We start from the raw sequence: 24,373 nt of genomic DNA on the forward strand, positions 1-24,373 counted from the left end.
CTGATCTCCTGATCCACCCGCCTTATTTATTTATTTATTATACGGAGTCTCACTGTGTTGCTCAGGCTGGAGTGCAGTGGCTCACTGCAACCTCCACCTCCCAGGCTCAAGCAATTCTGCCTCAGGCTCCCAAGTAGCTAGGATTGCAGGCATCTCCCACTGCGCCTGGCTAATTTTTGTATTTTTATTAGAGACAGGGTTTCACTATGTTGGCCAGACATTAATGTATTTTTAAAAATTATTTCACAGGGGTGCACAGAGCGTTTTGTATGTAGTCCAGATGAAGTTATGGATACCATAGATGAAGGAAAATCCAACAGACATGTAGCAGTTACAAGTAAGTAGAAAATAACACCGGTTAGGATTTAAAACCAGCTTAAAATATCCTTATCCAGGTGATTAATTATAAGATTGCTTTAGGGAAATTGTTAAGAGGAAATCATGTTTATTTATATTTGTGTAATTTCTTTGCAGATATGAATGAACATAGCTCTAGGAGTCACAGTATATTTCTTATTAATGTAAAACAAGAGAACACACAAACGGAACAAAAGCTCAGTGGAAAACTTTATCTGGTTGATTTAGCTGGTAGTGAAAAGGTAAAGTCTTCATGTATTTTGATAAATATTTAAGCATCTTTGTAAACTTTAGTTTGAATTGGGAGTTATGTAGGATTCGTTGTTGCATCTTGAAAACTTATCAAATTGGATTTGGTAACCTGAGATTTGTAACTGCTGATACCATTGCTTTATGATGACATCAACTGAATAATCAGTTACAAGTTACTGTTGTTTGACCATAGTCTAGTTCAACTCATAAATAGTTTCTGTGACTTAAGATGTGTTCATGGTGAGAACTTGTTCGGTGTATGTTGTTATAAACTTTATTAGGTATCCCTTTTCTAATTTTTTATATGTATTTTATCCATATTGGCCAGCGGGGTCCCTATTAAAACTGGTAACTGTCCATTAGTCTTTTCTGGTTTGGTTGGACTTGCTTCTTTCCTTTGGATGATTGTTTCATTATTACAATTCTATACAGTCTGATTCTCGTCTGTATCAAATTAAGTTTGAATGTTATAATAGGGACCTCTGTGACCATTTTTGCTGTTGTGCTAATTTTGTTTCTTCTGCTTAGAATGATACATCTGTTCTGTTCTGTTGTGAAGTGTTATACACATCTTTCAAAGATTATCTAATGTTGAGAATTCTCCTAAGTTGTTTCTTCAGCCAACATTGCTGATTTATTGGTCTGACCTATCTTTAACATAGATACTAGCTGGGCGTGGTGGCACAAGCCTGTAATCCCAGCTACTGGGCAGGCTGAGGCAGGAGAATTGCTTGAACCCAGGAGGCGGAGGTTGCAGTAAGCCGGAATTGAGCCACTGTACTCCAGCCTGGGTGACAGAGTGAGACTCAGTCTCAAAAAAAAAAAAAAAAAAAAAAGCCACACAACATAGATATTTAGATACTTTATTTATTTATTTATTTTTTAGAAGAAGCAGGTTTGCTTATATAATGAGTTTAAACTCAGTCTCTGTTTTCTAATAGTTACAACATCAACATTATGCATTAGCCAGTTTTAGAAGTTTCCTCTTTTCTAATGTAGCAAAGGGGACTAACAGATTAATGAACTACAAATTTACATTTAAAGCGGTTATTTTCAAGAGTACCTACAAACTACAGATAAAATTTGATGTCTCTCTAATCAAACTCTTAAGAGTAGTACTCAAGAAATGGTGGTACCTAAGAGTAAATGTTTGGCAAATAAGATCATGAAGCTTTTCATGTTCTTTTTTCTTTTTTACTGGTTGTTGATGACCTCTGAAAATTTTAGAAAATTTAAAGAAAATTTTTGTAATTTTGTTTCGTTCTTTTGAAATCTTATGTATAGGTTAGTAAAACTGGAGCTGAAGGTGCTGTGCTGGATGAAGCTAAAAACATCAACAAGTCACTTTCTGCTCTTGGAAATGTCATTTCTGCTTTGGCTGAGGGTAGTGTGAGTATACATGTCTTCTATCTCCCTGTTACCTTATGGGGCATTATTTAAATATAGGTGTATATGTGTGCATGGGTGTTATAGAGAAAGAGAGAGAGATTCACTGTGTTTGAATCAGTATGTGTAAGTTAGTTGTCTTTTGGGAGTTTATAATATTGTATGTATATCCTAGTTCACATTTTAATATCAAATAGTTAACTGAAATAACCTTTTAATTTATTTAAAGTAGCATATTTTTATAACATTTTATTGTACAGAAACCCACTGGTCTTGTTTTCTTTCTTTGTTTTTGTATGCAGACATATGTTCCATATCGAGATAGTAAAATGACAAGAATCCTTCAAGATTCATTAGGTGGCAACTGTAGAACCACTATTGTAATTTGCTGCTCTCCATCATCATACAATGAATCTGAAACAAAATCTACACTCTTATTTGGCCAAAGGTTTGTTGTTAAGAAAGTACAAAACCTAAATGTAGATACACCTTTTGTTTATAAAATGTAGGAAAATGTCAGCTGTTATTCCAACCTGTACATATTGTTTTGTGCTGGACACACTCAGTTTGAATTGATGACAGATAATACAAGATGGGCCTGTTTTTGATACTGCTTGGTTTAAGTTTTAGTACACATTAAAGTCAGATGTAATTTTAGTCAAATTTATGTGACAAGCTGTAATTTGGTATTAAAGAAAATAAGCATTTGACTCAAATAATGATGTAAAAGCCTGGCAAACATAATCCTGTGTTAGGCCTGTAGACATGCATGACAGGTTAACATCTGTATGAGATGATTAGGAAAATCAGTAATGATGATTCCGTCTTTGACTTTCAACAGTAATTTCTTAATTCAGCCTTGCAAACAAATTGGAAAAATATAGGTCTTTGTCTTTTATTTTTAGTGATTTTTTTTTTTAAAGCTATTGACGGATTTTGGAGCAGACTCAAATTTAGTTGGGTTGTAAATAACCTCATAGGTTGTGTCTTTTAGTATTTAGTCTAAGAGATTATTGGACAAGAATAAATTTCTTAGCCATATATACATATATTCCATATAGATAAAATTAAAAATAATTTCAGTCTCATCCCTTTTTTCCTCCAATTACATCTCTTAGGGCCAAAACAATTAAGAACACAGTTTGTGTCAATGTGGAATTAACTGCAGAACAGTGGAAAAAGAAGTATGAAAAAGAAAAAGAAAAAAATAAGATCCTGCGGAACACCATTCAGTGGCTTGAAAATGAACTCAACAGATGGCGTAATGGTAATAACTTAAGAATTTGTCATCTTAAGTTTGTTAAATACAGATTTAGAGCATAGAAATGTAGAAATAGTTCAGCAAAATCAGTAAGTGACTAGATCAAGAAATTTAATAGACATCGAAATAATTATTTAAAATCTAATAGAAATCCTGGAGCTGAAAAATAAAATGAGCAAAATGCAGTAGAGACCATCAGTAGTAGAATTAATTGACCAGAAGAAAGCATCTGAACTTGAAGACAGATTATTTGAAAATAACACAATCAGAGAATAAAAAGTTTAAAAGAACAACGCTGAGTGCAGTGGCTTACGCCTGTAATCCCAGCACTTTGGGAAGCCGAGGTGGGCAGGTCACCTGAGGTCAGGAGTTAGAGACCAGCCTGGCCAACATGGTGAAACCCCATCTCAACTGAAAATACCAAAATTAGCCTGGCATGGTGCTGGGCAGCTGTAATCCCAGCTAATGAGAAGTCTGAGGCAATAGAATTGGTTGAACCCTGGAGGCAGAGGTTGCAGTGAGCCTAGATTGCACCACTGTACTCCAGCCAGGGTGACAGATTGAGACTCCGTCTCCAAAAAAAAAAAAATTTTTTTAAAGGAATGAAATTGAAATTAGTTTTAGACATGTTGTTTCTTATTAACCACTTTATCATATTTTAGGGGAGACGGTGCCTATTGATGAACAGTTTGACAAAGAGAAAGCCAATTTGGAAGCTTTCACAGTAGATAAAGATATTGCTATTACCAATGATAAACCAGCAACCACAATTGGAGTTATGGGAAATTTTACTGATGCTGAAAGAAGAAAGTGTGAAGAAGAAATTGCCAAATTATACAAACAGCTTGATGATAAGGTAGGTATTTCCCGATTTAGGTCTGTTTTATATTAGGATACTATTGACATGAGTGTTTTTATTTTCTAATTTTTCATATTTTAGTGCTGTGGGCACTTAGGATCTTTATACATATTCCTTGATTTCTGTTAATCTTGTAAAAATTATTAACAAAATAAGTCATAATTTCTATGTGGAAACTGTATGAGGGTGTATCTTTTTTCCCCCTCTTTTTAAGCTGAAAGAATTTTATAAGGCAGCAGTCCCCAGCCTTATTGGCACCAGGGACTGGTTTCAGGGAAGACAATTTTTCCATGGACCAGGGTGGGGGAGATGGTTTTGGGATGAAACTTCCACCTTGGATTATCAGGCATTAGATTCTTATAAGGAACCTGTAACCTAGATCTCTTGCATGCACAGTTCGTAATAGAGTTCACACTCTTAATGATATTCTAATGCCGCTGTTCTGTCAGAAGGCGGAGCTTAAGTGGCAATGCTTGCTGCTCACCTCCTGCTGTGCGTCCCGGGTCCTAACAGGCTTCCAGTACTGCTCTGTGGCCTGGGGACTGGGGGACCCCTGTTCTAATGAAAACTTGGCATTGGGTCATTGGGAGCCTTAGTGATACCAACTGTTAGAATCAGGGCTCTGAAGATTCCAATAAAAGATGATGTAGGAGATTAAGGGAAACACAATAGAGTGGAAATAATATCTTCCTGCTTTGCATATGGAAGTAAAGTCAATATATGAATAATAGCAACTTAAGAACATAAGAATGGAAGGCAAGAACAAGAGCAGTAAAGAAGAGCTGGGCGCCGGTGGCTGAAGCCCAATCAGCACCTTTGGGAGTGTCGAGATGGCGAAGGGGATCAATGCAGGTCAGATCGAGACCATCCTGGCTAACACGGAAACCCCTCGCCTCTAATAAAAAGTACAAAATAGGGCGGTTGGATGAGGTGCGGAACCCTCGGGAGGCCGAGCTTGCAGTGAGCTGAGATCCTGCCATTGCACTCCAGCCTGGGCTGGCAGAGCAAGACTCAAAAAAAAAAAAAAAAAAAAAAAATTAGAAGAAATTTTTTTCTTTCTTTTTTTGAGACAGAGTCCTGTTGCCCAGGCTGGAGTGCAGTGGTACAATCTCAGCCTACTGCAAGCCCACCCGGTTCACGCCATTCTCTCCTGCTCAGTCTCCCGGGCAGCTGGGATTACAGGCTACCGCCTTTCACCACCGGCTAAGTGTTTAGTAGAGCATTGTGGCTCACTGTGTTCACCAGTCTGGTCTTGAACTTCTGACCTCAGGTGATCCATCTGCCTCAGCCTCCCAAAGTGCTGGGATTACAGGCGTGAGCCACCACGCCCGGCTGAAAATATTTTAAGCTGATATTTTTAATGTGTTTTAAGCAGAGATGGCAGATTCGGAGTACATGACCATTATAAGTATTGATAATTGAAAGAAATCCCTTTTGTTTTGCCATTTTCTTAAAAGACATTAAAATAAGCCATGTTGAATTTGGAGAAATGGTTTTGAATATTTGTGGGGGAGTAGTAATCTTATAACCTGTGTTGGGAAACAACTAGAACCAGGTTGTTAACTACTTGGTTAACTGGATACTTCAAATTCTAGGATGAAGAAATTAACCAGCAGAGTCAACTGGTAGAGAAACTGAAGACGCAAATGTTGGATCAGGAAGAGGTGAGTTGAGTACCTTTTATATTGCTTCCAGAAAAGCTTTATAGTTTTGGTTTCTGAATCCCATTGACTTTGTCTTTAGTAGTTGTATAATTTTGGGTATGACTCTCTTTGTGGGAATAAGAGTGTCACATGGATAAAATGAGTTTTTACTCGTTCGTCGTATCTACCCACATAAAATCTGTTGTTCATTTCTGCCATCGTTTTTTTCATCCTGGTTCTTGACTTTTCTCTTCTTGTTACCTACTTTGGATTCTCATTTTACCTTCTCACCTAGCAGAGCAGGGGGATAATTGAAAAGCAGTCCTTTAAAATTTTTTTGTGGGAGTGGTGTGTAGGGTGAAGACAAAGACTGCTTCAGTAAGAAGGAGATACTCTCCGTCGGTGAACTTAATCCTGGTCAGATCATCTTTCAACTATAGCATTTTGTATTTCAACTATAAGTGCATTATTCCTCAAAGGGGCACTATTGACATTTTGCATTGGATAATTTATGTTTTTCTGTCCTTTGCATTATAGGACATTAAGCATTCCTGGTCCCTACTCCTAAATGCCATTAGCATTCTACCCTATTATTAACACTCCCGCAGATTTCCAGGTATCCCTACAGGAGAACCACTAATGTGGATGATTGTGGTGTTCTCCTAATCAGTCTCTTGGTGTCCTTGCAGTTCAGATTTTGTGCTGATACCAGGTTTTGTTTTTGTTTTTGCTTTTGATACGAAGTCTCACTCTTGTCCCCCAGGCTGGAGTGCAGTGGCGTGATCTCGGCTCGCTGCAACCTCCGCCTCCCGGGTTCAAGTGATTCTCCTGCCTCAGCCTCCCGAGTAGCTGGGATTACAGGTGCCCGCCAGCACGCCTGGCTAATATTTTTGTATTTTTAGTAGAGACGGGGTTTCACCATGTTGGCCAGGCTGGTCTCAAACTCTTGACCTCGTGATGTGCCCGCCTCGGCCTCCCAACGTGCTGGGATTATAGGCGGGAGCCACCCCGCCTGGCCCAAATCTAAATTTTTAAGCAACTCTTGTAGAATGCTGTTTTCCTTTATTACATTAACTTGCGTGGGACTGCAGTCGATCTCTCATAGCCAGCTTCTCCATGAATACCCTTTCCTGTATTACTAAGCACTTTATCTGTCCTGTCCCTCTCTTAAGGTTCTTACCTTCTGTCTTGTATTGCACTTATTCATGTACCTATCTTCTCTTCTACTGTGTTCCTTAAACATACAGTCTTTGATTTTCTTTCTGCCTTGTAGCATCCAGCACAGTGCTTGCACATAGTTGACATTTAGTAAACCTGTTTAATGAATAAATGTTGCCACACTGAATACCATCCATATTTCACTCCGTTTGTTCTTGGCAAATGGTGAAGCTTCATGGGTGTTTTTTAAAACCTGCATACTTTTGGGGAAAATAAATTATTTTCTGTCCTGTAGCTTTTGGCATCTACCAGAAGGGATCAAGATAATATGCAAGCTGAGCTGAATCGCCTTCAAGCGGAAAATGATGCCTCTAAAGAAGAAGTGAAAGAAGTTTTACAGGCCCTAGAAGAACTTGCTGTCAATTATGATCAGAAGTCTCAGGAAGTTGAAGACAAAACTAAGGAATATGAATTGCTTAGTGATGAACTGAATCAGAAATCGGTAGGATATAGCTTTATTTTCTTTTTTAATGCTTTAGTACAAGTATTCTTAACCTAAAAACTACTTAAGTAACTTATTTCTATGTAAGTCAAATATCGATAACATCAATTTTCAAGGACTCGGGTTTCAACTTCTATTCTTTCTGTATATGAAGCCTTAGAGGTGGAGGAAGACAGTTATCTTAGTTCCTAAGGTCTGTTAATATCTAATTTAAATGCTATTTTAAAGGATGTTTGCTACTCCTAATGTTTAATTTTTTTAATTTAGTATATAGCATGTGGAACCTAATGTTATTACTAATGTTAAAGGAAAAATCATTTAAAGCTCCTAGTTGCCAAGTAAAGCTACTAGATGATTGTTCAAACAATAAATTAAATATGCAATACAAATTAAAATGCTATTTAATCAACTATGTGAATTATTTGGAATAGATGTGAGGATATGTAACTTAATACGATTTATGTTTTATTTACTGTTATATTTCCACTACCTGGAGCAGTGCCTTCTTAGCACAGTGTAGTTGTGGTTCCCCAATAGATGGAGATTTTTACTTGCTAAAAATTGATACAGGAGAGACATTGCCAACCTCCAACAGTGATGGCAGAAATAATATCTGTGATTGTTTCAACATCATGAAGGAGCTATTTTGTGATTTTGTTGTGGTTAATGCTAGCTTCTTGTTTAGAAATCAGCATCTAGAGTTGCACTCAGGACCCGTGTCCACCCTTTATTTCCCCACTCACATTAACTTGTCTAGAAGAAAGCAGTCAACAGTACAAAATAACACTTTTAAAAGGTTTCCTGTGCCCCTATGAGTTCCTTTTCTCTTTTTAATCTACAAAGTTACATTTAGCTTGAAGTTAACATTGAGTACTGTAGAGATCCAAGACACCATTATAACTAACTCTTACTGAGTTGCATTATTAACAAAGCTAATTGTTGTATGAAAGAATAACAGGAGTTTCTTACAACTCTGAAAGGTGGTCCTTGGCCACTGATTTTGGTCTTAAGACAGCTATATATATGTTTCACTTGTGGAGCTGAAATCTATCAGCATTACATTGATAATAGGAGTTAGAAATGCCTGGTGTTTAGCATCTATTTATGTGCTTAGACAGTGTTGCTGTTTAGTTGTTAGAGAAAACGGTAATTTAAACAATTATGGTAGAAGCATGCTATATTATACGACTTGCAAGATAATTGGTATCATATTGTAGATTAACCTGGGTGGATACACACTCTACTGATACTCAGAAACTTAAGGAAATGATCAACTACCATAAGAATTAAGCAGTTGGAATGATGGCATCTTTCCTAAAAGATATTGATGAAAAGTCAATAAATGGCATTAAAAATACAGTACAGTAAATGGCATTAAAAATAAGCCCCACGCTTTTCAGATTTTGGAATGTTTGCATTATACTTATCAGTTGAGCATTTCTAATTGGTAAGTCCAAATGCTTCAGTGAGCATTTTCTTTGAGCATCATGTAAGCACTCAAAAAGTCCCAGATTTTGGAGCACTTCAGATTGGGGATGCTCACCTTGTATCTAATCTGCGATATGAGTTATTTTGAAGTGGGCCAAACTGGGTTGGACTTTTCAAAATTTGGTGATTTTGCAGCTGGTAAGCAAGCTATGATTTGAGATTTATAATTATAGTCATTAAACAGATAATATTACTTTATCATGATCTCCTGGATAATTGCTTGTATCATAGTATTGTCACATGGATTCTTTCCAGTGAATAAGTATATAGAAAGTAGATGAAGAAAGCATACTAACCATCTAGAAAACAGTGTCATTGTAACGTTAATTTGCTGACTCACTTTCTAAAGATAAGACATAATATAGTAATAGATGATAATCAAATCTAGTTAAATTTGAGGCTTCCCATTTTTTTAGACAGAAAATATTATTCAATCTCAGGAATTTAGTGAAATAACAACACAAACTGCCTGCTCTTAATGGAAAACAATGTGGCTACTTTTACCATAGCCTATTAGGTCTAAAATATTTTTTAAGTTTGAGCTGGGAGCCCAAAACTTGGTAGATGGTTCAAGAAAATGAAAGCAGAAAAGGCATGGTTTTGTAAAACCATGTGTAAAACTTGAAACATCTGTGAGTATTTGATTTGAGTTTTCATGTAGATTTAACTATACTTTTTGTTTTGGGTTCTCTTAGGCAACTTTAGCGAGTATAGATGCTGAGCTCCAGAAACTTAAGGAAATGACCAACCACCAGAAAAAACGAGCAGCTGAGATGATGGCATCTTTACTAAAAGACCTTGCAGAAATAGGAATTGCTGTGGGAAATAATGATGTAAAGGTAAATATAATAACTAAATATTAAGGACAATTTTCTGTATACACTTGTACTTTTGTTTACTACTAATATGAAGTTCTTTTCGTATTCATGATCTCATCCTCACAATCAGTCATGTGTAGTAGGTGCTATTAACTGCATGTTAAATAGATCAGGAGGGAGCAAGAGAATAAGGGCGCCCGAATAGATAAATTCAGTAGGTGGCATTTATTGGACCTCATGTTTGATTCTTTACTATAACATTTTCCCCAACCTGGGCAATGTGGCAAAACCCTGTCTCTACAAAAAATACAAAAATGAGCCTGGCATGGTGGTGTGTCCCTATAGTCCCAGCTACTGGAGTGGGAGGATTGCTTGAGCCTGGGAGGTCAAGGCTGCAGTGAGCTGCAATCGCACGACTGCACTCCAGCGTGTGCAACAGAACAAGATGCTGTCTCCAGAAAAAAAAAAAAAAAAGATTTAGCACTTAGAAATTACGTTAGTAAATTTCCATAAGTGAAATGATTGGAACAACAATTAAGATAAGTTCAGGGACCAGACATAGTGGCTCAAGCCTGTAATCCCAGCACTTTGGGAGGCCAAGGCAGGAGGATAACTTGAGCCCAGGAGTTCGAGACCAGCCTGGGCAACATGGCGAGACCCTGTCCCTACAAAAAACTTAAAAATTAGCCGAGCATGTGGGCATGGTGATACGTACCTGTAGTCCAAGGTATTTAAGAGACTGAGGCAGAAGGTTAAGGATGCTGTGAACCATGTTTGTGCCATGGCACTCCAGCCTGAGCAACAGAGTGAGACCCTATCTCAAAAAAAAAAAAAAAAAATTAGCTCAGGGAATACATTAATAATGAATGGGCTTGTGGTTGCTTTAAATATTTAAAGAAAAGTAAAAGATGAGCACCGCTTTCTTAATTCTTTTTTATTTTAGTGTGAAAAATTGCAAACATATAATAGTAGAGAGAATAATGTAATGAGCTCCAGAGTTTTCAGTTTTCAAAATATTGCCATATTTTCTTTATATCTCTTTGTCCTAATCTTTTTAAGAATACTAATATTGGTTGTTAGCATCAGGCATGTGACTTGGTAAAAACTAAGACCAAAGAATCAAACTAAGACTCTTAACTGAAAAACCATGCATATAACATGAAAGATTTGTACGTTGCAGTAGCTGTTTAGACTTTACCTTTTTGATTAAAGCCTAATTACAATAACAAAGAGAACATACACTTGGGTTTATATTGAGAGCCTTCTAAAAAGCCCAGTCTGTTAACCAGAGTTGGAACTGAAATAAAAGTTTTGACAATATGGAGTACACATTTCCGTCTGTTGTATTGTTTGATGTTGCTGTTTGCTGTTAACTGATTCTTCAGTTTAAAAATGAAGAAAAAGTATTTTAAAAAATAGAAAAAGAATAAACTAAAATCAAAATAAAAGTTGCTGTTTGTTGATGGAGGCAAGGATTCTCATGACTCTTCATATGTTATTCAGTGTACTCACTTTCGGGCCACTTGACTTGCTTTCTTTTCACCATCAGTCTAAACATTTCTGCCCTGTCCTGTTTATGGTGAAGTAATGTGAGATGTAGAGTAATGATGTGAGATGGAGAGAAATCTCTACGATGGAAAAGTACATTTATTTTATATCGCAGAACACCAGAGAGATGATGTTCAAAATTTGCTTTGTAGGTTTGCAACTTTTCAGAAAAATCTTACATTTTATGTTCAAATAATTATGATTTAAGTCAAAAAGTGTCGAGAGAGAGTGGAAATGGCTTATGTTTAGTGGCAGATGGATGAAATCCAGGTTCCCTGACCACTAGATTTTTTTTTTTTTTTTTTTTTTTTTTGAGACGGAATTTTGCTTTGTCGCCCAAGCTGGAGTGCAGTGGTGCTTGGCTCACTGCATCCTCCACCTCCCAGGTTCAAGCAGTTTTCCTGCCTCAGCCTCCCGAGTAGCTAGGATTACAGGCGCGTGCCACCACGCCTCACTAATTCTTTGTATTTTTAGTAGAGACGGGGTTTCACCATGTTAGCCAGGATGGTCTTGATCTCCTGATCTCGTGATCCACCCGCCTCGGCCTGCCAAAGTGCTGGGATTACAGACGTGAGCTACCATGCACGGCCATAGATTTTTTTTTTATTTCCCACTATACCATAGCATTTTGGAAATAAGTCATCTTTGCAAATAGCTATTCTGATTTAAAAAAAAAAAAAAAAAAAAGGATCCTCAGTATTTTTGTCATTAACAAGTAATTCTTTTCCTCTCGTCATATATAAGTCTGTTAGAGTGCTACTTTTTTCTTTTTTGAGATGGAGTCTCGCTCTGTCGTCCAGGCTGGAGTACAGTGGCGCGATTTCGGCTCACCACAACCTCCGCCTCCTGGGTTCAAGTGATTCTTCTGCCTCAGCCTCCTAAATAGCTGGGACTACAGGCGTGCACCACCACACCTGGCTAATTTTTGTATTTTTAGTAGAGATGGGATTTCACCATATTGGCCAGCCTGGTTTCGAACTCCTGACTGCAGGTGATCTGCCCGCCTCAGCCTCCCAAAGTGCTGAAACTACAGGCATGAGCCATTGTGTCTGGCCCTATTGCTGAGTTTTGTTTTGTTTTGTTTTTGTTTGTTTTGAGATGGAGTCTTGCTCTGTTGCCTAGGTTGGAGTGCAGTGGCACCGCAACCTCCTCTTCCTGGGTTCAAGCGATTCTCTTGCCTCAGCCTCCTGAGTAGCTGGGACTACAGGCTCCCACTCCCACGCCTGGCTAAGTTTTTGTATTTTTAGTAGCAACGGGGTTTCACCATATTGACCAGGCTGGTCTTGAACTCCTGACCTCAGGTGATCCACCCGCCTCAGCCTCCCAAAGTACTGGGATTACAGGCGTGAGCCACCTTACCTGGCCTCCTATTGTTGAGTTTTAAGAGTTCTTCATATGTTTTGGATATAAGTCTTTTATCAGATAGTGCTTTGCATTATTTCGCAGTTTGTGGCTTTTTTTACTCTATTAATTGTCATCTTTTGCAGACTAAAAATGTTTAATTTTGATGAGGTACAACTTACCAAGTTTTTCATTAATAGATTGTGTTTTTGGTATTGTATTTAAAAACTTATCGCCAAACCCAATATCACCTAGATTTTCTCTTATGTTAAAGTTTTCTTTTAGTTTTGCATTTACATTTAGGTCTGTGATCCATTTGTAGTTAATTTTTCTGAAAGGGTAAGGTCTGTACCCAGGATTCATTGTTTTACATCTGGATGTCCAGTTGAAGAGACTATCCTCTCCATCAAATTGCCTTTGCACCTTTGTCAGAGATCAGTTGACTGTATTTTGTGGTTTTATTGCTGGGCTCTTCATTCTGTTCTGTTAACCTATTTATCTGTTCTTTTGCCAGCACTCTACTGTTGTGATTATTATAGCTTTACAGTAAGTTGCATAGTGTCAAGTCCTGTGACTTTGTTCTTCCTTAGTATTGTGTTAGCTATTCAGGGTCTTTGACTGTACATGTAAACTTTATCAATCATATCATCTGCAAAGACAGTTTTATTTCTTTCTGAAAGTTAAGGAATATACAGTGACCACAGTTCCTTTTGGTTGAGCTTAAAGGTCATCCTTTCCCCACCACCTAAATATCCTCTTGTTAAATTTTAAGCTGAACATGTACATGATTAACAGTGAATTTCCTGAAGAGGTCCTGTGAAGAGGAAATAAAAAAATTGAAAGAGGCAGAATTTATTAGTTTGGTTATATTTTTGTATTTTCCTTAGGTTTACATTTATTTATTTTTCTTGTTGGCATGTATTAACATTATTTTCAGTTTAAAAAAAAAGTAAGGAAAGCAAAAAGTAAGCTGTGTTTATTTACCTTTCATTGAAAACAGTAATAAAAGAAAAAAATAAGATCCAGACTTTGTATGAATATTGAGTAATACTAAAATATATTTTATAAAAAGATTTTACAGCCTAATTGGGAAAACACACATTGAACATTTTTTTGGCTTTAATTTTTTATTTTACTTTTTCCTCACAGCAGCCCGAGGGAACTGGCATGATAGATGAAGAGTTCACTGTTGCAAGACTCTACATTAGCAAAATGAAGTCAGAAGTAAAAACCATGGTGAAACGTTGCAAGCAGTTAGAAAGCACACAAACTGAGAGCAACAAAAAAATGGAAGAAAATGAAAAGGAGTTAGCAGCATGTCAGCTTCGTATCTCTCAAGTAAGTTACAGAACAAAATTTATTTTTTGAAACAGCCACATAGAAATTGTATTTATTGTACAAGTTTTCAGAAAAATGTGTGTCTGTAGGTGAAATTTAGTTGTTTTTTTCCTAGTCTAGCTGCAGTAAATTTGAATGATTTAACTGAGTTATATTTGCCTAGTATAAATGTGGGTTATGTATAGAAATTTACCAGAAAGATGTGACTGGTAGTAACTTGTTAAAGACTCCAGAATTCCAGGGTGGGCAAAACTGCAGGGAACCAGTTTCCTGGCTTGGCAACTGAATGAATGGGGCCATTCACCACAATCGGAATTTCACAAACAGGGAAGATGATAACGTTAGATGGCGGTATCTTTAAAATTAGTATTTCATATTTGAGTCTTCAGTGCCTTAGTTTGCTAGTTATGATGACCATTTAATTAATTGATTAAATTCTTTAACATTTCAAAATTGGCTCCTGAACATTTTAAGTTTAAATATTCCCAAGTTTATCATATATAGATAATAAAATGTTTACTGTCAAATATTCTTTAAAGTGTATGCATGAGATATGTTTTCCACTTCATACCAGTATATTTTTTCCAAAAGCATGAAGCCAAAATTAAGTCATTGACTGAATACCTTCAAAATGTGGAACAAAAGAAAAGACAGCTGGAGGAATCTGTCGATTCCCTCAGTGAAGAACTAGTCCAGCTTCGAGCACAAGGTATAGCTCCCAACTGTTTATGAGTTACATCTATGTTCTTATTTTAGTATAATTGTAGTAAACTTAATATTCACACTGACAGAATAGTAGGGATATGACTGACTTGGAATGCTAAACAAATCATACATATTAATGTTGCTTTGAAACATATTTTTTTTTGCTGTTTTGAGACGGAGTCTTTGCTGTGTCACCCAGGCTGGAGTGCAGTGGCGCTATCTTGACTCACTGTAGCCTCCACCTCCTGGGTTCAAGCGATTCTCCTGCCACAGCCTCCCTAGTAGCTGGGACCACAGGCACATGCCACCATGCCCAGCTAATTTTTTGTGTTTTTAGTAGAGACGGGGCTTCACCGTGTTAGCCAGCATGGTCTCGATCTCCTGACCTCGTGATCCACCTGCCTCGGCCTCCCAAAGTGCTGGGATTACAGGCATGAGCCACTGTGCCTGGCGAAAATTTTTTTTCTTTTTTTTTTTTTTTTTAAGATTTTGTTTGAATATGGAAATAGCCAATCTGGAGATTTCCCACAGTTATGAAGGGGGGGCGGGGCGTGTGTGTGTGTCTGTGTCTGTGTCTTAACATAGGGTACTTAGGAGTTACCTCATTTCTTTATCGTTCCCTTAACTGTTCTGGATTAGGCAAAAAAAAAATGAACAAACAAAGGAATACATAATACCAACACAATGGATATGACTTGTATACTAGTCTACATGTCATTGAACTGGGAGAGCAGGTGACATTTGGGTAATTTGAAGTCAAATATTGCTAAGGAAAATGCTTATTGTAAAATCCATTTGCTCCTTGGTTTATATGAGGAACCTTAAAGGCTTATTTCACTCTTCTATTTTCTCTCTATTCAAACAGAGAAAGTCCATGAAATGGAAAAGGAGCACTTAAATAAGGTTCAGACTGCAAATGAAGTTAAGGCAAGTTTGATGTCACGTATCTAATGACTTTAATTCATCAGTATTAATTTTGATTAGTCTGACTTTAACATCCTTTTTCCCCTCAAAATTTTAGCAAGCTGTTGAACAGCAGATCCAAAGCCACAGAGAAACTCATCAAAAACAGATCAGTAGTTTGAGAGATGAAGTAGAAGCAAAAGAAAAACTTATTACTGATCTTCAAGAGTAAGTATTATACTTCTCTAGTTAGACAGGAGGAAAGAAGCAGTTACTGATGGACACAGTATATTCTTATTAGAAACCTGCAGTTTTCATCAAAATTACATTTTTATCTTGGAAAATAAAGAATTTTCTCATTTATGAGTAAAACTTCTAAATTCCAGGTGAAATTTTTGAAACTTTTTTTTTTAGATCTTTTGTTCTAAATTATTCAGTAAAAAGGAAGAAAAAAAACCCCAACCTAAGTCCATTATTGCAAATAGATACCACAGTCTCCTCCAAATCCTTTATTTAATTTCCTTTTTTTTTTTTTTTTGAGACGGAGTCTCGCTGTGTCGCCCAGGCTGGAGTGCAGTGGCTGGATCTCAGCTTACTGCAAGCTCCGCCTCCCGGGTTTACGCCATTCTCCTGCCTCAGCCTCCCGAGTAGCTGGGACTACAGGTGCCCGCCACCTCGCCCGGCTAGTTTTTTGTATTTTTTAGTAGAGATGGGGTTTCACCATGTTAGCCAGGATGGTCTCGATCTCCTGACCTTGTGATCCGCCCGTCTCGGCCTCCCAAAGTGCTGGGATTACAGGCTTGAGCCACCGTGCCTGGCCTAATTTCCTTTTTTAAAAAAATTCTTGGCTGCGTGCAGTGGCTGATGGCCTGTGACCCCAGTGCTTTGGGAGGCCGGGACAGGAGGATCACCAGAGGCCAGGAGTTCATCAAGACCAGCCTGGGCAACATGTTAGTGAGACTCCGCCTCTACACAAAACAAAGTTTTAAATTAGCTGAGCATGGTGGTACATGCCTGTAGTCCCAGTGACCCAGGAGGCTGTGGCACAAGAATTACTTGAGGAGTGTTGGAGTTTTGAGGCTGAAGCAAGCTATGATTGTACTCCAGCCTGGGTGACAGAGTGAGACCCTGATTCAAAATTCTTAACTGGGAAAAACTTTTCTGGAAATTCTATGGATTTTCAAAGGTTTTTTGTTTTGTTTTGTTTCTTTTAAGTTGTCATCTTAGTTTATCTAGAAGACAGTTTCCCTGCCTCCATAACCATGTGCACATACATAGAGTTTGTGGAAGTCAGAGTCTGCAACAATTTGAGTAGGGACCAGAAGAGAGTAACACAACAAAATGATGATTAGGTTTGGGGCATAGGTCTTACTATGAGTACCTGATGGAAGTAGGCATAAGGATTCAGGAAGATGAAAGACAGAGGAGAACAAAATCATGATTTCAAACCAAAATAACAAAAAATTTTGTATGCCTGCAAGTAGCCAGGTCCCTTCCCTGTTTTCCTCCATGGGGGATAGGATAACAGAAAAGTCCTTGATGAGATTATAGAATTTAAAAGTTTGGAAATTTTAATGATGACATTGAGAAAACTATGATATTGATACTGTGTTAATTTTTTTTTTCTTTTGTCAGCCAAAACCAGAAAATGATGTTAGAGCAGGAACGTCTAAGAGTAGAACATGAGAAGTTGAAAGCCACAGATCAGGAAAAGAGCAGAAAACTACACGAACTTACGTGAGTAATTGTTTTTAATTAAAGTTTAAAAATAAAAGCTAAATTAGAGAATTATAGGCATTACCCTTGGATATAGCCAGTGGATACACATTTTACTTTGTATGGGCTAAAGGATTTTTTCTTAAATCCACTGAGTTGGTTTGATTTATATCTAAATACTTGTAATATATACTTGTATTTTAGTGAAAGCAAGGTCTTATATTTCATTGTGGTTAAGATTTAGATTTCTGTTTATCAATCTGCTTGCTGTTTCTTTATCTCCATATTACTTCAAGATCCAGCATAAAAATGAATCTAAAACAATATATTAAGTAATTTAGAAGATTTTAAGATCTATCACAAAAACTGACTTTTTGTTAAATTTTCTTTTGCATAAAAGAGCATTGTGGTTTTTAGCCTTGCCATTTTGAACAGAGGTTTTCATAGTTTATCTTTTCTTATTTTCTCAAAACTCAGTTTCCTAGAATCTTAGGTAGAAAATTCATGATTATAATTTTTCACATACCTTGAGTTTGTGAGACAATTTGCAGATGAACTGTGATATTATTAGGATAGTTGGAACATCAGGACCAGTTCAGAGTGGATTTTATGAAGATTCTGCTAACTTGCAGCTGTGATTTTGTTTAGAATACTTGATAGTTTATAATCAATCAGTATCATTTTGGATAAATAGCAGTATAATATATGTGGCATATTTTAAAATATAAATTAGAACCATTCCTTGTTCTTTGAATTCTGCCACATTTTATTTCATCTCTTCCATTGCTATATATGGAATGTATAACAATAAACTTGTTTTAGAAGGCATGTGAAAATTTTTTGAAATCGCCCAGGTGCAGTGGCTCACACCCATAATCTCAGCACTTTGGGAGGCCAAGGCAGGAGAATCAGTTGAGCCCAGTGTTTGAGAATCAGCCTGGGCAATATAGTGAGACCCTGTCTCTACAAAAAATTTTTAGACAGGCCTGGTTGTACATGTCTATGGTCCCAGCTACTTGGGAGACAGGTGAGGAGGATCACTTGAGCCCAGGAGGTTGAGGTTGCATTGAGCAGTGTTTGGGACAGAAACCCTGTGTCCAAAAAAAAAAAGACAGCATGGATAAATTGTTTAAAATAGGCATCTTGTATTTATTTAAGAATTTGTCCTTTCAGATACAAAAGATTTTATTCAACTCTCATGCTAAGTACAGTTTTACAGAATAAAATTTGAAAATATATGTTTGTTCTTCTACTGTTAGGGTTATGCAAGATAGACGAGAACAAGCAAGACAAGACTTGAAGGGTTTGGAAGAGACAGTGGTAAGAAAAACATGAAAATAAATAGGATTTGGGAATATTTTGTGTGTTTTTTTCTACCATGATTATTCTAAATTTAAAGTCTGAACTCCAAAAATATCACTGTTCTTAATCCAAGGCAAAAGAACTTCAGACTTTACACAACCTACGCAAACTCTTTGTTCAGGACCTGGCTACCAGAGTTAAAAAGGTAAAGTAACTATGCTGAGGTGGGTGTTTGCATAAATGGTGCTTGCTTCTAGGTAATTCTTTGTATTCAAAGTGAAATAACTTTACAGTCATGTCAATTTTTGTATAGTTAAGCTTAGATTTTTTTTATTTTTTAAATTTTCATAATCTTATTGACCTCTTTTCTCAGAGTGCCGAGATTGATTCTGATGACACCGGAGGCAGCGCTGCTCAGAAGCAAAAAATCTCCTTTCTTGAAAATAATCTTGAACAGCTCACTAAAGTGCACAAACAGGTACTAAAGAGTATATTTTCTGGTAGCTGCAAGATAGTAAAAATAAAAAATCGAGGATTGACAAGTGAGTATTTCAATCTTTCAGAGTCCTCAGGAATGTTTATATGCTGAGCCATTTTATCAGAAATTATATAAAGAAACCACAAGTAACTTTTAGAGAAGTTAGTATTTTTAACAACCTTATTACCAAAAGAGGCAGTAAAAACATGTATTCTCATTTTCTCTTTAGGATTTTAAGACTGGATTTTCATAATTTATTCATGGTAATTTTGAAATCTCTACTACACAAGACTGCAGTTAAAATACTGCAAAGTCTTTTGGGGAGAGTGGTCTTTTTATATCTAATACCCCAGTGTGTCAAATATAATGAAGCAGTTTTCATTTCACCAGATTAGTTGTCTTACTGAAGAAACATAGCACTATCTTGTATTGTCTTTGCTTAGTAGAGGGAGAGAACAATTCTTCCCCTAAAAAGTTAAAAGAAACTATACCTTTGTCAATAAATAGATGTGTGTATGATTTGTAGAGATGGATGTATTCCCTGTGTGTTTCTGCCTAAATTAGATAAATGGGAAACAATATAAAATGCAGTTTTACTTCTTTTCTAAAGAGCAATTATGAAATGCTCGTACTTTTTCAAATCATCCTGTTAAATCTGGAATCCTTGTTTTGTTTGTGTACGTTTAGTTGGTACGTGATAATGCAGATCTCCGCTGCGAACTTCCTAAGTTGGAAAAGCGACTTCGAGCTACAGCTGAGAGAGTGAAAGCTTTGGAATCAGCCCTGAAAGAAGCTAAAGAAAATGCATCTCGTGATCGCAAACGTTATCAGCAAGAAGTAGATCGCATAAAGGAAGCAGTCAGGTCAAAGAATATGGCCAGAAGAGGGCATTCTGCACAGATTGGTTAGTAGAACACATTAAAACCTTTAAACCTTGCTCAATTTGAATGCTTGCGTTTAGCTGAAAACATAATCCGAATTTTATGTGTTGTCATGGTGCATCTGTCTTTATTTTCTAACTTAGCAAAGAGTGGCACTGTTGGGAGAGAGGAATAACCACATTAGCAGAACAAGAAGATAAATGAGAACTAGAGAAGCAAGCAAGAATGGTCCTGGAATGGAGAAACTATACAGAGCAGTATTATTAAAGCCAAGAGAATTGCAAGAAAATAAGCCATCAGCAATGATTTAATGTTTAAGAATGATCATTAGTGGCCAAGCGCGGTGGCTCACGCCTGTAATCCCAACACTTTGGGAGGCCAAGGCAGGTGGGTCACCTGAGGTCAGAAGTTCGAGACCAGCCTGACTAACATCATGAAACCCTGTCTCTACTAAATACAAAAAAATTAGCCAGGCATGGTGGTGAACACCTGTAACCCAGCAACTTGGGAGGCTGAGGCAGGAGAATCGCTGGAACCCAGGAAGTGGAGGTTGCCAAGATGGCACCATTGCACTCTGGCCTGGGTGACGAGCGAGACTCCGTCTCAAAAAGAAAAAAAAAAAAATGGTGCAGGAAGTGTTTTTTTGTTGTTTTTTAGTTTGTTTTTTGAGACAGAGTTTCACTCTTGTTGCTCAGGCTGGAGTGCAATGGCGTGATCCTGGCTCACTGCAACCTCTGCCTCCCGGGTTTAAGTGATTCTCCTGCCTCAGCCTCCCTAGTAGCTGGAATTGCAGGTGCAAGCCACCATGCCCAGCTAATTTTGTATTTTTAGTAGAGACAGGGTTTTTCCTTGTTGGTCAGGCTGGTCTCGAACTCCTGACCTCACATGATCCACCTGCCTCGGCCTCCCAGAATGTTGGGATTACAGGCGTGAGCCACTGTGCCCAGCCTTTTTTTTTTTTTTTTTTTTTTTTTTAATGACATGGTCTTGCATGTCACCCATGCTGTTCTGCAGTAGTGCAATTACGGCTCACTGCAGCCCCAACCTCCCAGGCTCATGCGATCCTCCTACCTCAGCCTTCCAAGGAGCCGGGACTACAGGTGCATGCCACCACACCCAGCTAATTTTTTTATTTTCTGTAGAGACAGGATTTTGCCTTATTGCCTAGTCTGATCTTCAACTCCTAGACCCAAGTGATCCACCCACCTCAGCCTCTCAACATGCTGGGATTATGCAGGCATGAGCCATTATGCCTGGCCAGAAAGATTTTTTTTAAAGGCTAAGAATTATATAGGTCCTAGAGAAAAGGATGCTACAGAAAAGAAAATGTGATGGAGAAACAAAAAGGCAAAGAAAAACAAAACATTTGGGAATTTGTTGTGAATAGAAGAAACCTTAACAGGTCATTGCAGTCACATCTTAAGCTTTATTCTAAAGTCCGTCTTTATTTTTCATATTAGCTAAACCTATTCGTCCCGGGCAACATCCAGCAGCTTCTCCAACTCACCCAAGTGCAATTCGTGGAGGAGGTGCATTTGTTCAGAACAGCCAGCCAGTGGCAGTGCGAGGTGGAGGAGGCAAACAAGTGTAAACATTTATACCTACCCACAGGTTTGTTATTTATATCTGGCTTTTCATATCTGTCTGTGGAAAATTGGTTGTCAAATAGGTTTTTTGATTTTTAAAAAAATTCTCACATTGGTGTTATGATTTTTTTTTTAACTTAAGCAATTATAAAAGTAATTTAGCTTGATCTTTTTGTATAGTTTAGATCATACTGTATATTCAAATTTGTGGTCTTAATTGTTTTGAAATCTAGCATTGGACCATTTGTAATAGCTCTTGATATTCAGTCTAATGGATGTACCATGATTTATAAACATTCCTTTTTGCTGGACATGTAATTATATAATTTTTTCCATAACTGAAATTTTCAAAAACTAAAATTTTCATATATGAAATTTGAAACTTTTTTTTTTTTGAGATGGAGTCTCACTCTTGTCACCCAGCCTTGAGTGCAATGGCGTGATCTCAGCTCACTGCAACCTCTGGCTCCTGGGTTCAAGCGATCCACCTGCCTCAGCCTCCGGAATAGCTGGGATTACAGGCTCCCGCCACCATGCTCGGCTAATTTTTGTATTTTTAGTAGAGATGAGGTTTTACCATGTTGGCCAGGCTGGTCTCAAACTCCTGACTTCAGGTGATCCGCCTGCCTTGGCCTCTCAAAGCACTGGGATTACAGGCGTGAGCCACCGCGCCCGGCCTGAAACATCTTGTATTCCCTAACCTGTTAGAGATTATTTCCAGGAGGTTCCCAGAAATGCAGTTACAAGGAAATGTGAACATTTTTTAAGGCTCTTGCTACATACTAACACATTGGTTTCTAAAAAGACTGCACCAAATTGCATATGAGCACAGCTTACTAACAAATTTCTGAGTTTTATTTATAATTGTATAAGTAATATCTGTTCTTTATAGGGCATAAAACAATCACAAATTAGAAAAAACATCTAGAGATACTATACAATGTACTATATTTCTCTTTTTGGAACTTTCTGTATTAGTTTTTCAATTTAAAAGCTTAAACTGTTGATAACTATTCTAATACACTCCACCTATTTTACTACATATGCTGCTTCGTAGCCTGCATTTCCCCCACCCGCTCCAAGACAGAGTCTCGTTCTTGTTGCCCAGGCTGAAGTGCAATGGCGAGATCTTGGCTCACCGCAACCTCCGCCTTCCGGATTCAAGCGATTCTCCTGCCTCAGCCTCCCAAGTAGCTGGGATTACAGGCATGCGCCACCACGCCCGGCTAATTTTGTATTTCATAGCCTGCTTTTTAAACTTAGCAATATATTTGGAACACGTTCTTCTACAGCATGATTGAATTAGTTACTGGTTGTCTAATAATTCATCATATAGCAGGAACTCTAACTCTTCAGAAAGTCCCTGATGTGTGTATATGCTTTGGAAATAAAATATACTAGATAATTACGAAATGATTAGCTGTTTCTGACAAATACTAAAGCAACTTTATTTTAATGTTGCTTGTTTATACTTGGACATTTGGCATAATACTGGCTCTAAATTTGAGTAGAGAATTAAGAAATATTCTGAAGGATTCACATTTCTAACAATTTTAAACATTTTGTTCACACAATGTAGAATTTAAAACAGTACTGTGGAGTTCCATCCAAGTTGGAATCCTGACTCCTTTTATGAACTTGAGCAGATAAACTTTTTAATAGTTTCTTTCTCATTCTGACTTGTTTTACAGTACTTCAGCATAAAAATAAATTATGGATTTATTGCCTGACTATTTAATGAATCTCTAAAACAACATTTTTCTACATAGCCACAATATTATCACACCCAATAAGATTATATTTTTAATATTATTTAATGCCATTCCATATTCAGATTTTTCCAATTTTTTTTACTATCCTGTACAACTGGTTTGTCTAAACCAGAGTACAATTCAGGACTGCTGTTTGCATTTGGTTTTATCCCTTAAATCTCTTCTGATCTTGAATGAGCACCCTGTTTAGTGATATTGACTTAATGAAGAGTAGACCCAGTTGTCTTGAGGGTATAATACCTTCTGGATGTTGTGTCTGATTGTTTTTATGTGTAGTCACCTTGTTCTCTCTCCCCTATATTTCTATGCAAAAGCATTGATTAGACTCAGCATAAACATTTTTGACAAGATTATGTCATAGATAATAAGTACTTAATATCAGTAGACATACAATAGCTGGTTTTCCTGATAATTAGAGATAGCTCCTGTGTTCTTCCCCTTTGGACTAATAACTCTGTTTTATTAGTAAGATGGAAGTCATTCTTAAGAATTACATGAGTTGGCGGGGTGCAGTGGCTCACACATGTAATCCCAGCACTTTGGGAGGCTGAGGTGGGTGGGTCACCTGAGGTCAGGAGTTCAAGACCAGCCTGACCAACATGGAGGAACCCTGCTTCTGCTAAAAAGACAAAATTAGCTGGGCATGGTGGCGCATACCTGTAATTGCAGCTATTCGGGAGGCTGAGACAGGAGAATCACTTGAACCCGGGAGGTGGAGGTTCCAGTGATCCGAGATCGTGGCATTGCACTCCAGCCTGGGCAACAAGAGCGAAATTCTGTCTCAGGAAATAAAAAAAAGAATTACATGAGTTAAGATGTTACCCATCACACAGTATTCAGTAGATGCAAGCCTTTTCCTACCTTTCTGGAAGTGGAAGCTGGGCAAGGGGATTTCAAAGCATAGATATAAAGTTTATCCTTTTTGGATATTGTCCTCACATTAAAATTCATATGTCAACTTTAAACTTACCTCATTATAGAGAGGATAGACCATACTTTTGTTAACTGTATACTGTTATATGTTAACATTATAGGTATATGTTAACTGTATACCATACTTTTGTATAGCTGATCCCTGC

The 24,373-nt window shown here is 37.4% G+C and overlaps 1 protein-coding gene across 2 annotated transcripts in view; it reads left to right on the forward strand.

Annotated features, from left to right (window-relative positions):
- Positions 1-24,373, forward strand: part of KIF5B (kinesin family member 5B) — a 47,250-nt gene that overhangs the window by 19,112 nt on the left and 3,765 nt on the right. For both annotated transcript variants that reach the window (XM_003903528.4, XM_021943161.2), the window contains 19 exons: positions 250-337; positions 475-599; positions 1,894-1,998; positions 2,298-2,443; positions 3,114-3,262; positions 3,919-4,112; positions 5,711-5,779; positions 7,212-7,418; positions 9,602-9,745; positions 13,763-13,951; positions 14,543-14,660; positions 15,522-15,583; positions 15,678-15,787; positions 17,195-17,296; positions 18,535-18,595; positions 18,711-18,782; positions 18,951-19,055; positions 19,743-19,959; positions 21,397-21,547. In XM_003903528.4, the coding sequence (XP_003903577.1) occupies positions 250-337; positions 475-599; positions 1,894-1,998; positions 2,298-2,443; positions 3,114-3,262; positions 3,919-4,112; positions 5,711-5,779; positions 7,212-7,418; positions 9,602-9,745; positions 13,763-13,951; positions 14,543-14,660; positions 15,522-15,583; positions 15,678-15,787; positions 17,195-17,296; positions 18,535-18,595; positions 18,711-18,782; positions 18,951-19,055; positions 19,743-19,959; positions 21,397-21,527 (2,394 nt within the window). In that variant the 3' untranslated portion in view covers positions 21,528-21,547. The remainder of the gene's footprint in view (positions 1-249; positions 338-474; positions 600-1,893; positions 1,999-2,297; positions 2,444-3,113; positions 3,263-3,918; positions 4,113-5,710; positions 5,780-7,211; positions 7,419-9,601; positions 9,746-13,762; positions 13,952-14,542; positions 14,661-15,521; positions 15,584-15,677; positions 15,788-17,194; positions 17,297-18,534; positions 18,596-18,710; positions 18,783-18,950; positions 19,056-19,742; positions 19,960-21,396; positions 21,548-24,373) is intronic.

The sequence above is a fragment of the Papio anubis genome, chromosome 11, assembly GCF_008728515.1.
Source record: "Papio anubis isolate 15944 chromosome 11, Panubis1.0, whole genome shotgun sequence".
In the NCBI taxonomy this organism is placed as follows: domain Eukaryota; kingdom Metazoa; phylum Chordata; class Mammalia; order Primates; family Cercopithecidae; genus Papio; species Papio anubis.